We start from the raw sequence: 14,690 nt of genomic DNA on the forward strand, positions 1-14,690 counted from the left end.
TGAGATGGGGCGGCTTGCTTTCCCCCTCCCCCCGCTTCCATTTTTTTGGGGAGCGGGGGAAGAGGCTGGAAATCCTGGGGTCCCCCGCCAGGGCGGGAGGGTTGGGAAGCCTATTTTGGGGTCAGGCAGCAATTTTTCTCCCAGTGACTTTTGCCAGGGATCCTGGAGGGTTGGGTTGGTTTGTTTGTTTGCCATCTTCTGGGCATGGTGCAGGTGTCACTGGCGGTGTGTAGGGGGAGGTATTTATAAGTTTCCTGGATTGTACAGGAGGTCAGACTAGATGACCCTGGAGATCCCTCCCAACTCTATGATTCTAAGATGTGGGGATGGGCTGTGGTTCAGTGGTAGAGCATCTGTTTGGTATTGAAAAGGTCTCAGCTTCAATCCCTGCCAGTTAAAAGGATCAAGCTAAAAGGATCAAGTAGAACTGTTAGATTCAAGTCCAGTAGCACTTTAGACACCAACACGAGTTTCAAGGTGTATGCTTTCAAGAGTCAAAGCTCCCTTCGTCAGGTAGTTGGTGATGGAAAAGGCCTCAACCTCAGACCCTGGAGAGCTTCTGCAAGTCTTAGGCAATGCTGTCTATGATGGACCAATGCTCTGGCTCAGTATAAGGCAAGTCCCTTATGTGTCCAATTCCCATGTGTTCAATTCCCACCCACTAAGATATTCATATTCAGGGCTTTTTTGTAGAAAAAGCCCAGCAGGAACTCATTTGCATATTAGGCCACACCCCCTGATGTCACCAGAAGTGACATCACCTGTTCAGTAGGTTACTTTCCACATATTGACACAGAACAAAACAGTGCCATCAGCTGCATTTCATGGATGTGTGTTCTCACACAGTTCAATAAAAGACCCGGTTTCCTCACCCACCTCAGAACACAACCGGAGAAAGGAAGCCATGTGTGGCACAGCGGGCAGTGACAGACCCAGCTTTTCCTGGGAGGGGGCACTCATGGGTGGCTCAGTGGGTCTTACTCTCTTCGTAAGCCCATTGGAAACTGGAGGCAGCAGAGGACAGAGCACGCAGTCTGGGAGCACGTGGCTGCCTCATGCCTTGCCTCTGCTGGAGACCCGGGTTTTTTTAGCTGGAGCCCTGGCCAAGCCAGCTGGAATTGCGTTTCTGTGTGTTCCTGCTCAAAAAAATCCCTGTTTATATCCTTTAGCACCGGACCTGTGGTTCCTTGTCTCCTCACACCAAACCATAGCGATACACTTGTAAGTACTGATCAGACAGCAATTTCACAGCAGTATTGTTGATGGGGCAAGTGCTCAAGTATTTTGGTTGAATTTGAGCATTAGTGCCTAATCCAGTGGGGCCGTGATGTCAGAAAAACCTCTCCTAGTGGTTCTCACCGGCTTGACATAATATACACAGCTTAACAGCAGTCCTCCTTTAGGCCAGTGTTGTGACTGTGCTGTCTGGAGTGACAGGAAAGCCGTTGCATAACATTCCTGACCTGAGCTGCCCTCCCTGGCCAATGGTGCAAATCAGTCATCCCTAGCAGAAGGTTTGTTTGCAGCTGCTGTGAGTGTCATGCCAAAACTCAACAAGCGATTTCTCTGAGAGCTAGAATTGCCAACCTCCAGGTGGCACCTAGAGATCTCCCACTATTATCATGGATCTTCAGATTATCAAGATCAGCCCCCTTGGAGAAAATAGCTGCTTTTGGGGGTAGGCTGTATGGCTTTATACCATGCTGAGAAGAAGAAGATATTGGATTTATATCCCGCCCCCCACTCCAAATCTCAGAGTGGCTCACAATCTCCTTCATCTTCCTCCTCCACAACAGACACCCTGTGAGGTGGGTGGGGCTGAGAGGACTCTCGCAGCAGCTGCCCTTTCAAGGACAACCTCTGCCAGAGCTATGGCTGGCCCAAGGCCATTCCAGCAGATGCAAGTGGAGGAGTGGGGAATCAAACTCAGTTCTCCCAGACAAGAGTCTGCACACTTAACCACTACACCAAACTGGTTCCTCCGCTCACCAAACCCCAGGCCCCGTGCCCAGAATCTCCAGGTATTTGCCAACCCAGAGTTGGGAACCCTACTGACAGGGTCACCTTAGGGCCAAACTACAGCGACCATGGGTTCAGTCTGCAGAGTTGGCCTAGGACAGGACAGGGTTGCAGGTCCTTCCAGGCCACCAGTGGAAAGCTGGGCAGGGTGGGGTTGCAAACTCCAGACTGGAAAGCTTCTCTGGAGATTTGGGAGTGGAGTCTTGGGAAAACAGGGACCTCAGCAGGGTACAATGTTGTAGAACCCACCCTCCAAAGCATCCATTTTTCTCCAGAGGAAATGATCTCTGTAGTCCGGAGATGAGCTATAATTCTGGGGGATCCCAGGTCCCACCTGGAGGCTGGCATCCCTATGAGAGGTACAACATTGCCTAACTCCCCAGACCTCAAAGGTGACTAGCAGCCCCAGTCGCCTCTGTTCCCACCTCTGGTTAGTATTATGGGACTAAAAACTGCAAAAAAACCCCCTACACACACAAAACCCACAAGAGGTTTCTAATATATCCCTGGGCCCTCTTCTGTATGTATGTGTAGTACCTATTATTAAAATCATATATAATCAAGAGCTATCATTCCATCACCAGTTATATGAGATCGTTTCCTGATGTATTTGTCCCTCAAGAATTTTGCTGAATAACATTCTTATACTCCACAAGTCTGCAAAGCAGAGGGTTATGGACATTCCTGACCCAAATGACTGCAGCTACCTTGTTGAAATGCCAAATTCCAGCTGACCGGACTGAAAGGCTGTCCAGCTTAATTAAAGACAGAGAGAAAGAGAGCAGTAAAAGATTTTATTTATAATGACAATGGGGAGCCAAGCCAAAGAGAAACTTTTAAAAGCGTATAAAGAATTTCTGGATTTTTATGGAAAAAGAAATCTGGGCTGCTGCCACGCTAGGGTGGTTCTCCATGGTAGTCACAGGTTTTCAGCACAATTTAATTTAATGATGGTCATTAGCCTGGATGGCTTTTAAAAGTATTTGACAAATCCATGGAGGGATAAGCTAGGGTTCCCATCAGCTAGGGTTGCCAGGGGGATGGGAAGGGATTTACCAGGAGTGGAAGAAGGCCCAGGCAGGCTACCTAGATGATACTTCCGGCATGAACAGGAAGTGACATCATCACATTGGGACATCCCAGCAATGCTCTGGCATTTGGGCTAAGCCTCTCTGGTAAAAATGGCTTCTGCCATAGAATTTCTTCCAAATACCAGAGTATACATCTCTAATGTGACAGTGTCACTTCCAGCACATGCCAGAAGTGACATTGCCACGTCACTGGTGTCATAGGCTGGGCCTCTCTCCTGTTCCTGATAAGTCCCCCTGTCAGCCAACTGATTGTCAGTGGGGGGGTGGGGCCTAGGGGCAGGGGATCTCCTGCCTCCAGTAGAGGGCTGACAACCCTACCATTTGCCCCCTTATGTCAGGAGACCTCCAGCCAATTGCAGTCCTTGCCTGTTGATGCTCAGCTGATAGGTGCGTGGAAATTGGAGGGTGAAAACTAGGGGTTGATCATCCTGGAGCTCAAATTTAAAAAATAAAAATAAGGCTTAATTTGATGATGTTGTTGTTAATCGCCCAATCAGTGCTGCCGCAAGGCTCTGGGCGATGTACATAACAATGAAAGCACCAAACAAAGGTAAGACAATTAAAGTTCTGTCCATAGACCTTCCTGCCGATTCCTAGAGCTACCCAGAAGTGATAAGGGTAGCTCTAGAAATTCTCCCCAAAATATTACCATAGAGTTTCTGGTGATTGTTAGAGCTATCGACACTTCTGGGTAGCTCTAGGAATTGCCAGGAACTATATTGTCAGAAACCCTGGTAAATAACTGCCTTATTTTACTTTTTAAGGTTTTGTCCCAGGATGTTCTGGCCATCACATTTAAAAATATCATATTCCTTAAATGCCTTCCCTCCATTAGAAATAATGAAGAATTAAAAAAAAAGTAGTCCCTTGTGCAAGCACCAGTTGTTTCCAACTCTGGGGTGATATTGCTTTCACGTTTTCACGGCACTTTTTATGGGGTGATTTGCCATTTCCTTCCCCAGTCATCTACACTTCCCCCCCAGAAAGCTGGGTACTCATTTTACCGACCTCGGAAGGATGGAAGGCTAAGTCAATCTGCAGCCAGCTACCTGAACCCTGGGATCGAACTCAGGTCGTGAGCAGGGAGCTCAGACTGCAGTACTGCACCTTTTTTGGAGCTCATAGGATTGGATCCCCTGGTCCAAACTTTTCAAAACTTGGAAGGTATTTTGAGGAGAGGTACTGGATGCTATGCTGAAAATTCAGTGTCTCTACCTCAAAAAACAGCCCCCGCCCCAGAGCCCCAGATACCCGTGAATCAATTCTCCGTTATACGCTATGGGAATTGGTCTCCATAGGCTTCCCAACCCTCCTGCTCTGGCGGGAGTCCCCTGGGTTTGCAGCCTCATCTCCTGGTCTTCAAGAAGTGGGAAGCGGGGGGTGGGGGGTGGAGGGGGGGAGAACATACCTGTAGGCTTCATTATAGAGCTCCCGAGCCGTTTGTAAAATGTCTGCCGCTTTAAGGCTGGGCAGGGAGCAGGAAGGGCTTGGGAGAACAGCCCCGCCCTTTCTTTTGCTTTCGCTTTCACAGCAAGAGTTCTCCAGAAGAAGATCTGGTAAGTGTGTGTGTGTGTGTGTGTGTGTGTGTGAGGGAGGGGGCAGGGGATTCCCTGGTTTGGAGGCCCTCCCCCCTTTTAGAAAGCGTGGGGGGGGGAAGGGAAATGTCTACTGGGCATTCTATTATTCCCTATGGAGAACGATTCCCATAGGGAATAATAGGGAATTCATCCGTTGGTATTGGGGGCTCTGGGGGGGCTATTTTTTGAGGTAGAGGCACAAAATTTTTAGTATAACATCTAGTGCCTCTCCCCAAAATACCCCCCAAGTTTCAAAACGATTGGACCAGGGGGTCCAATTCTATGAGCCCCAAAAGATGGTGCCCCTATACTTCATTATTTCCTATGGAAGAAAGGAATTTTAAAAGGTGTGCTGTCCCTTTAAATGTGATGGCCAGAACTCCCTTGGAGTTCAATTATGCTTGTCACATCCTTGTTCTTGGCTCCACCCCCAATGTCTCCTGGCTCCACCCCCAAAGTCTCCTGGCTCCACCCCCAAAGTCCCCAGATTTTTCTTTAATTGGACTTGGCAACCCTAGGTCTCCATAGGGAATAATGGAGTGCCCAGCAGACATTTCCCTCCCCTGCTTTCTGATGACCCTGAAGCAAGGTGAGGGCTCCCAAACTAGGGGATCTCCTGCCCCCATCTAAGGATTGGCAACCCTGGGGCAGATTCAAAAGATTATATGTTTCAGATGGAAGTGTGACATCTTTCTCTCAAACCATTCCAGCTCCTCAACAAAATTAACTTTGGTGATTTCCTTTTTGTAAGAAAATGTTGTAACCCTTAATACTGTAGAATGTGACAATGATGGTGATCTTTCTTACAGGCCCAGTCAGAATGAAGACTGTGATCTTCCTCCTTTATTTCGCGGGGTCAGCAGTAGCCATCCCGGTGAGCTCTCTTCAGCTTATAAATTACATTTCGACTGAGGCTGCTTCCATTCAGGGGCAATCCCCCCTTTTGCTCTGATTGCTGCTATAAATCCAGAGGTATTCACAAATGAAGGGCGTTTTCGCACAGGGCTTACCCTAGAGCGATGTCCCTCTTCACCGCGCAGCGTCTGCGCGGATTTCGCACCAACTGCTCCGCAGAACCAGGAAGAGCCGCAAAGTGCCGCAGCTTTTGTGTCGCAAATGTAAACCGCCAAAAACCAGTTTACATTTGCGACGCAAAAGCTGCGGCTCTTTGTGGCTCTGCGGAGCAGTTGGTGCGAAATCCGCGCAGATGCTGCGCGGTGAAGAGGGACGTCACTCTGGGGGTAAGCCCTGTGCGAAAACGCCCGAAGTTTCCTCAGAGGCATTTTCCTAGACTTGTCTGCCTGCTGGCAGCAGGAAATCCCCTGCCCTCAGTCCCTCACCCATAATTCACTGCCACAGGAGGTGGTGGCAGCTACATGCATAGAAGGCTTAAAGAGGGGATTGGATGACCAGATATGGAGCAGGTCAGCGGCTATTAGCAGAACATGGCTTCTCTTATGTTCTTAATGATTACTGGTTGTGGAGAAACGCCATCTTAGTTGGGAGGGAACATGAAACTGCTAAGCAGGCTTTGGCCTAGCCTCCCTCCAACCCCCCCTCCCTTCCAGAGCCAAACCAGCAACTCTAGGGGGAAAGCCTCCTAGAGCGGCAGGAAGTTCTTTTGATCTTGGCATGTGAGTTAGGCAGGAAGAGGGGCAGTTCTCAGCTGGCGCTCAAAGGAAGAGGTTGCCAGGGTGGGGGCTCCTGCCTGTGGAAGAGGCCTATTCAAGAGGAAAAGGCCCCCAGGTAGTCAGACCAAGTAAGTCGTCCACAAGACAGGGCAAGTTTAGACCAGGGACAGTAGGATGCGCTTATAACCACCTTTTCTTTGTCATGCTGTTTGCTGTGCGGGTGCTGTGCTGTGCTAACCTTTTACATGCAACTGTTTTTGTTTTGTTCTTCTTTTCTTTTCTTTTTCTCTTTTAATTAAATATTTTTACTGTTTTGAATGCTGGCAGTCAAACTCTGTACCACATAGATCCCCAACCGCCTTAGACCACGCTGCTTTAAGAAGGGGGCCCCGGGGAAGGGGGAAGGCATGCAGTTGGATAAGGTGCCAATCCTCCAGGGGTTCCCCGAAGAAATGCTGTGGTCTCTGTGATACCCAAGTACTGGGTGGCAGAGGGCCTTGAGGCCTGGCCTCATAGCTGGAGAGGGGGATTGGGAGTCCTGTTCCTCTCAGTCTGAACCCCTAGACTGAGCAGGTGGTGGCAGCGAGCCCAAGTGGCAGGAGGAGAAATAACTCCCTCCAGGAGTTGGCGACTCAATAGGGAGTTGACGGGACCGGGTCTGAAGGCAGAATCGGGCTGGTTCCGTCACACTGGTTAAGATTGCAGTCCACATTTAAGCATATGGATAGCATTGGGTAGTCATTAGTGTGGGTCAGTTCTGGGATTGACCATTCATTGACTTAAAAGTCAGGCATGGTCAAGCATCAGAACTCTATCAATTATTAGTGGCAGGGGTCATTCTGTTGAAAAAGAAGTACCGGAGCTCATTAGCACAACTCATTTGCATATGCCACACACCCGTGACATCACTGGAAGGTGTATTAAATTATATCAGCTCAGCATCTACCTTAAAATGCTTCTTGAATTATAATTGTCATAATCAAACCTTATCCCCATCATATTTTTTAAATTACTTACTCCTATGCAGCCATAGTGGCACGATGAAGATTTCCATCTGTCTGCTTTATATGTTTCAGTTATTTTCCCATTTTTTTTGTGGGGGAAAATATTAGAAAGTTTGTCAAATCTTAGAGTTCAGCAAAATTCTCACTGGAGGTTTGAACAATGGAGCCCAGAAGCAATTACCTGGGGGCAGGGTGGGAGGTAAGAAAGAAAGCACAATAAAATTTAGAGGTTTTGGAGCTCCGCTCTTGTGAGCTACTGCCCCAAATAAGGCCTGATTAGTGAACTGTGGACCAAGACTTATTCATGGAAATGTAAGGTGGGATGTGGTGGTAATTGGTGAAAAAAGATGAAAAAATGACTTACAAGCTTCATCAGCAAACTCTGATTCATGGCCTTCTTTAGTAAGATGATTGAAAACCTCTGCTGTGGAATTTGTTCATGCACAAATTAATCCCATTTTTTTCCTTTGCAGTCTTACTCTTTAATGTACAAACTTGGAATCCGAGGACTAAAGAACGCAGATAAGGTATTTCTAACCATCTTCTTCCAAGTAAATATGACATTTATAAATATATAAAGGACATTATGGAAATATTAAATGCAATAATATTTTTATATATGTTATGTAATGTAATGGGTTTCTGCACATTATCCCAAACAGTGATGAAGACAGGGGAAGGACAGCAGGAAGTATCTAATTGAAACACAGCTGTTTGGTGTTACCAGGGCTTTGTTTGTAGCAGGAACTCCCTTGCATATTAAGCTACACCCCCATGATGTAGCCAGTCCTCCAAGAGCTTACATGGCTGTTAGTACAAGGCCTACTGTCAGCTCTTGGAGAATTGACTACATCAGGGGTGTGTGGCCTAATATGCAAAGGAGTTCCTGCTATAAAAAAAGCTTTCATTGATTTGACCTAGTAGCTCGGGCGTCCCCAATCTGGTGCTCACCAATACCTTCCCGGTGCCTACCAAGGGTTTTTAGAAAGTAGAGAAAGCCAGGTGGGTTATACCAGCAGGGATTTTGATTGGCTGTAAAGATGAAAAGGCATCCCGTTAAACAGAGCATCTTTCTTATATGTTGAAGAGGTTCTATGAGAGTTGTGCGTGACCTCTCTGACTCTTTGTGGTTGGCTCTGCCTCCTGCAGGAGCCGTTTTGCTGTTGCGCCCACCACCCTGGGTCAGAATTCCAAAGGTGCCCATAGAATCAAAAAGGTTGGGGACTCATGCAGTAGCTTTTTCTTCTATACTAGTCCATGCAGACAGGCAGTGGTTGGAGCACTGATGGCCTGCTATGTGCTGCTTGTGTCAAATTGGTGTTCTGATCAAAAGCACTCACTGTCCACCATTGCATCCAAGTATCATGAGTGTCTGAGAGACAATGTAGGCAACATTCATTTAGGAATTACCTGTAGGTTTGCCAGGTGCCCTCTGACTCCTTGGGGGGTGGGGTAGGTGGCCAGCTCCAGGTTGGTTACCTTCTGGAGAGTTGGGGATGGAGATATGAACATTAATTCCACAATTTAGAAATTGCTCACTGCATCGTTCGTTACTAAGACTGATTCAAGTAGTCAAGTGTAAAGTTTTGGGTGGCAAAGGGTTATGAGACAATATTTTATCTTCTTTTCCTTCCTCAACTATTAAAAAGTTATATAGCCAGTAATATTTGTCTACATGGTTAAGTTTCTGCTGTATTCTGCCCAACAGTATCTGTACATAACCAGACCTTAGGGACTGTGGGATAGCTTCATTCACTCTGCAAAAAAGGGGAAGATTTGCAAAGAAAAAAAAAAACGCCAACACAGAGGGTTTTGCATTGAGTGCTGCTGCCACTGCTGGGGACCAGGAAACTGGGAGCAAAGTGCTTTTCTTTGGGGGAGTAGAAAACTTGAATAGCTGAAAATGGAGGGCGCAACTTTTTCGGCCCCATACAAGCCTCCTTCCCCTACAAGTGATCACCAAAAAGTGTGTGCAATTCACAGGCAAGAAGTTTCTCCCCACAATGCACCCTCCCCCCACAATGCATCTCTGCCCCGATGGAAAGATCTGTTCCACTACAGAACACTAGCAGGTTCCATGTAGGTGGATGGTTGTCATTCACTCCCCTGGAGGAGGATGCTTTGCTTGAGGAAATTGCATTTACTGGGGACTGAACATAGGACCTTCTGCTTGCAAAACACACACACTGCCCATTCAGTCACATCCCCCTCCCTCCTGCACCTCCACCCCAGCTGAATAAAAGCCGAGCCCAGACCTGTTGAGGTTTAGAGAGAACCATATTAGGCACCTTCAGATCATTATCTGGGATTTGTTAGTCTGCCCAGCAGACCAGAAAAAATACAGGAAGTGTACAAGTTTTAGACAAGCCTATGCTGATATCTGCTGAGTTGCTAAGAATAAGGAGCCGCCATCTACTATACGACTATGGAACCATCTAAACTGGCAGAACCAGCGCCAAACAAGTTCATTGCTGCCAGATTTATTCTATGTAATGAATCATGTATTTTAATTATTTTAACTTAATTAACTGGTTTTTATGTTTAATTTCTTTAATTGTTAAATTTTAAAGTTTTATCTTTGTTAAATATGTGAAATGTTGTTAGCCGCCCTGAGCCGCCTAGGCGGGGAGGGCGGGATATAAATGTAAATATAAAATAAAATAAAAATAAATAAACAAGTAATGCATCTCAGGCAGGGGGAAAAATTGCTGCAGAAACCACAACAGCTGCGATAACAGAAAAGCAAAATTGGGACAGATGTTTTGTTTCTGGTGTTTCCAGTTTAGCAGTAGCATGCTTCCAGTTTAGCAGTAGCATTTATGAGGACATGCCTCTGTTCTCTTGGAACATAATGAAAACAATCTTCTATAGGCACACTCCACCAGGAAGCTCACCTTCCTATAGAAGATCTGGGTTTGTGCAAGAATGTGTGTCTTTCTGAATAAGCTCAACTCATTTATGAAATGTTGCACTGGAAAAGTTCCCAGTCAATGGTGCTAAATAGGGTTGCCAAGTCCAATTCAAGAAATATACCTGAACTTTGAGGGTGGAACCAGGAGACATTGGGGTGGAGCCAGGAGCAAGGTTGTGACAAGCATAATTGAACTCCAAAGGGAATTCTGGCCATCACAGTTAAAGGGACCACACACCTTTCATAATGCCTTCCCTCCATTGGAAACAATGAAGGATAGGGGCACCTTCTTTGGGGGGTCATAGAATTGGACCCCCTGGTCCAGTCTTTCTGAAACTTGGAGGGTGTTTTGAAGAGAGGCACTGGATGCTATGCGGAAGATTTAGTGCCTCTACCTCAGAAAACAGCCCCTCAGAGCCCCAGATACCTGCAGATCAATTCATCATTATACCCTATGGGAATCGGTCTCCATAGGGAATAACAGAGTGCCCCGCAGACATTTCCCTCCCCCACCACCACTTTCTGATGACCCTGAAGTGGGGGAGGGCCTCCAAACCGGGGGATCCCTTGTCCACACCTGGGGATTGGCAACTGTAGTACTATATTAGTGCAAAACTGAAGTCATATAAAATGTATCTCTGTCCCAAGGGCTTTTCCACATTCTGATTATACTCACTGTTAAGTTCCTGTTTCTTCTGGGTTTTTTTCCTGTTCTGCACATGTTTTGCTCTCTCTGGTGGTCAATTCGATATCAAACAACTTTATTTCCAGCATATCTCCCTGCATATTTAAACTACAGGGAGATAAGCTGGATAAAAAGCTGTCTGATATCAAATCAACCACTGGAGGAAGCAAAACACATGCAGAACAGGAAAACCCCCAAAGAAACAGGAATTTAACAGTGAGTAAGAAGATGTGTGGGGGGGACAGTGTCTCTCTTTCAAGCAAAATACCTTCCATTCTGCCCCCAAATGAACAATTCTTCCTTTGACAGCAGCAGAGGTATTCCTCCTTGTAATACATAAGGGATAACAAAGAGTATTTATGTTCATCAGTCAAATTTCAGGTTCCTACAAGACAATTACCAGCCAACAGCTGTTCCCCGGGTACAACATACTGAGAAGACATGGACAGAGAAGCTGAACAAGACTTCCAAATCATGGGATGGCATGCAGCTTCCAAAACCAGCTGCCAACTTTTCAGAAGGCCGGTTGGAGCCCAATCATAGCCAACTACAGGTAAATCACTGGCTAAACTAATCCTGTATTCTTGTTTAGATTATGATGCAGACCCACCAAACTACATTCTGGGCCATGTATTTCTCATTCCTTCCATACCCATTTGAAGATGCTGCATAATTAGGCTAGCTTTTTGCCTGCTGGTGGCAGGTAAAGGTAAAGGTGTGCAAGCACCAGTAGTTTCCGACTCTGGGGTGATGTTGCATCACAATGTTTTCATGGCATACTTTTTAAGGGGTGGTTTGCCATTGCCTTCCCCAGTCATCTACACTTTCCCCCCAGCAAGCTGGGTACTCATTTTACCGACCTCAGAAGGATGGAAGGCTGAGTCAACCTTGAGCTGGCTCCCTAAACCCAGCTTCCGCCGGGATCGAACTCAGGTCGTGAGCAGAGCTTAGGACTGCAGTACTGCAGCTTTACCATTCTTTTTGCCTGCTAGTGGCAGGTACACAATCCTCAGCCGCAATCCTCTCCTCTTGAGAAACTAGGGAGCAGGAGAAAAAATGCCCCAAAATAGCCTCCATAGTGATGCTCTAGGAATTTTCCCATGTCTTTGTGGTGTTTATCATAGAGATTAGGGAAAATTCCTAGAGTATCAGTCAACAGTCCCATTGCATCTCTCCGCCACCGCCCCACCCCCCATGAATCCCCACCCAACCTGGGCACAGCCATAAAAATTTTCTGGCATTTGCTGAGTGTTGGCAACCCTTGTATAGATCTGGTAGGGGTGAGGGGTGTGTTGGGCCTCCCATGCTCTTGTATGGCAGTACAAGTAGGTTTTGGTTCATATGAACTGTTTGCAACTGAAGATTGATAGCTGCATGCTTAGAAGGCTTTTTAAAAAGTATGCAGCTAGTTCATGGGGGAGGGCAGGCCTTGGATTCGGCAGGAGCTCACAGAAGCACAGCTCCAGAACCTTTCTGAGAGTTCTACCTCCTCCTACCCACCTTGTCCATTGAATAGTAGGTGCAGCTGCATAACAATCCCTGGATGAGCTCCACCACCTATTTTTCTACAAAACGGCCCCTGGGGGAGGGTATTTCTTACCAATTCCCATGATAGCTAAGATTGAGAAACCCCCCTGTTCCTAGGCAGTATATCTCTGTGTACCAGGTACTTGAGACAAAGTATTGAGAATAGCCATCACCTTCATCAGGGTCTATTTGTAAATTTCCCAGAAGTGTATCTGACTGTCCACTGCTGGGGAAAGTGAGGTCAATGGTATTTGATGTCCTGCGTCCCACCCTGATATTATTCTATTGGTGTCTCTGCCATCACTGTGTCTTGAAAGTATTCATTGTTCTTCACAAGGTACACAATACTTCCTTGGGAGATCTCAAGGCAAAAAATGCTGATGCTGAAGAGCCTGGAAACCATCAAGAGGACCCAGTCAAGGTACTAAGGGATGATGATCTCCAAGAAGTACTTGAAGAAGTCAATTCTGTAACCAGTTCGAAAGTAAACAGCAGGGATCGCTCAAAAAACAGAAGTCGGGGAAGTAATAATATTTTGATACAGCACAGTGGTCCACCTGCAGCATCCAACAACATGGAAACAGATACTGGAGATGATGCTAGCCTGCTCCACTCTAATCAAGGGCACTATCAGGTTAAGCGAAGAGATATAGTTGACTATTACCAAGACAACCAAGAGGATCCAGGCATGGAGTTGCATAAGGGATGGGAGGAAGATGGGTGGAAATACAACAAAAATGCAATTGAGATGTTTGCAAGAAGTAAAGTGACAGAACAGATTGTGATGGAGGAGGAAGCAGAAGACGTGGAGGAGGAACAAGAGGGGGAAGAGGCAGAAGCATGGGGTGGGATTAATTACCGAGGCAGAAGACAAACAGCCCAGTTTAACATTCCAGAAGATCTCCACAGCAGTGACCACAAGGACAACCAATATGGTGACACTCCAAGACACTCCAGTCAGCCCCTCTATGTAGCCACAGGACAGGATAAGGATGATGAACAAACAGAAGGGAATGATCACAGCACACCGGCAGAACTCCCTAAAGGAGGGCAGTTGAACAATTCAAGAACGATGGATGAAAATAATCCAGATGCTGAATGGCTGAGAGTGGGTGATGAACATAGTTTCCAAAACAGTAACCAGAATTCTAGTGATCACAAGGATCAGGCGACAAGGGGAAGACCCCAAGGAGCTGCTGGTTTGATGGCCATTGGAGCTGGTAGCCAAATTCAAAAGCAGGGTAAGTCAAAAAATGATTTCCGGATGGGCAATGAGGAACACGATGACTCCTTCAGACGTCGGCAAGAAGCAATGTACCAAGAGGGCGAAAGAATACAAAGTAATGGGCAAGGAAGTATTAACCAGGAGGAACAACCAGGAGAAGAGATTAAAAGAGGTGGAAATATTGCCCCAAGTGGGACTGTGGACCCCAAAACCAACATTAAAGGATTGATTTCCACTGAGCCTGATTATAACAAGGATGATGAGTTGGTTGGTTCAGACAACAAAGAGCACAACACATCAAGAAGCCTTAAGCTGAAGACAGATGAATCAGAAAACAGTGTAAGTGCTTCCAAGATCACAGGAATTCTGAATGATTCCTATAGCAAGTGCAGTGTTTTATGCTCCATGCTTACAAATAAGCAAGGCTTTTTTTGTAGCAGGAACATACAGGAACACAGTTCTGGCTGGATTGGTGTCATGGGGTGTGGCCTAATATGCAGATGAGTTCCTGCTGGACTTTTTCTACAAAAAAGCCCTGTGTAAAACAATGGTGACATTGGGGTATGGCCTAATATGCAAAAGAGTTCCTGCTGGGCTTTTACTACAACAAAGCCCTGCAAACAAGAAAACGTAGAATTCTCTCCAAGGTCATGCAAAAATCCAAATTCATACATTTGCATATGATTTATTGCTTGCATAGTTTATTCCTCCTCTGCTAATTCTGTAGAGGAGAAAAGAGTTATGCAGGGACTAAAGTCCACCATTCTGACCGCCTTAACTCCTGCTAAGGTTTCCCCACCCTTATTTATTTCACTTTCAACCATATCTTTGCATTCATAAAGACTAAACTGCTTCTTTAAAAAAAAAAACACCTTAGATTTTTGGGATATCTGCAATTAATACCAAATTATGTGCTTCCACTATGCTAATACAACGTGTGGGTATTCTTAGTTATTATGAGTGTTTAAGAAAGTTAAGGGCTTGACCAAGATAGCCGAGGCTAATCCCCTCTCCTAGATC

At 46.2% G+C, this 14,690-nt stretch overlaps 2 protein-coding genes across 2 annotated transcripts in view; one reads left to right on the forward strand and one right to left on the reverse strand.

Annotated features, from left to right (window-relative positions):
* NUDT9 (nudix hydrolase 9) overlaps positions 1 to 14,690 on the reverse strand; it is a 131,968-nt gene that overhangs the window by 54,625 nt on the left and 62,653 nt on the right. The gene's annotated exons all lie outside the window — the stretch shown is intronic.
* Positions 1 to 14,690, forward strand: part of SPARCL1 (SPARC like 1) — a 34,542-nt gene that overhangs the window by 6,017 nt on the left and 13,835 nt on the right. The window contains exons 2-5 of the mRNA XM_060247395.1: positions 5,497 to 5,561; positions 7,796 to 7,849; positions 11,289 to 11,471; positions 12,783 to 14,009. Of these exons, the coding sequence (XP_060103378.1) occupies positions 5,508 to 5,561; positions 7,796 to 7,849; positions 11,289 to 11,471; positions 12,783 to 14,009 (1,518 nt within the window). The 5' untranslated portion in view covers positions 5,497 to 5,507. The remainder of the gene's footprint in view (positions 1 to 5,496; positions 5,562 to 7,795; positions 7,850 to 11,288; positions 11,472 to 12,782; positions 14,010 to 14,690) is intronic.

Source organism: Heteronotia binoei, chromosome 9 (genome assembly GCF_032191835.1).
Source record: "Heteronotia binoei isolate CCM8104 ecotype False Entrance Well chromosome 9, APGP_CSIRO_Hbin_v1, whole genome shotgun sequence".
Taxonomy (NCBI): domain Eukaryota; kingdom Metazoa; phylum Chordata; class Lepidosauria; order Squamata; family Gekkonidae; genus Heteronotia; species Heteronotia binoei.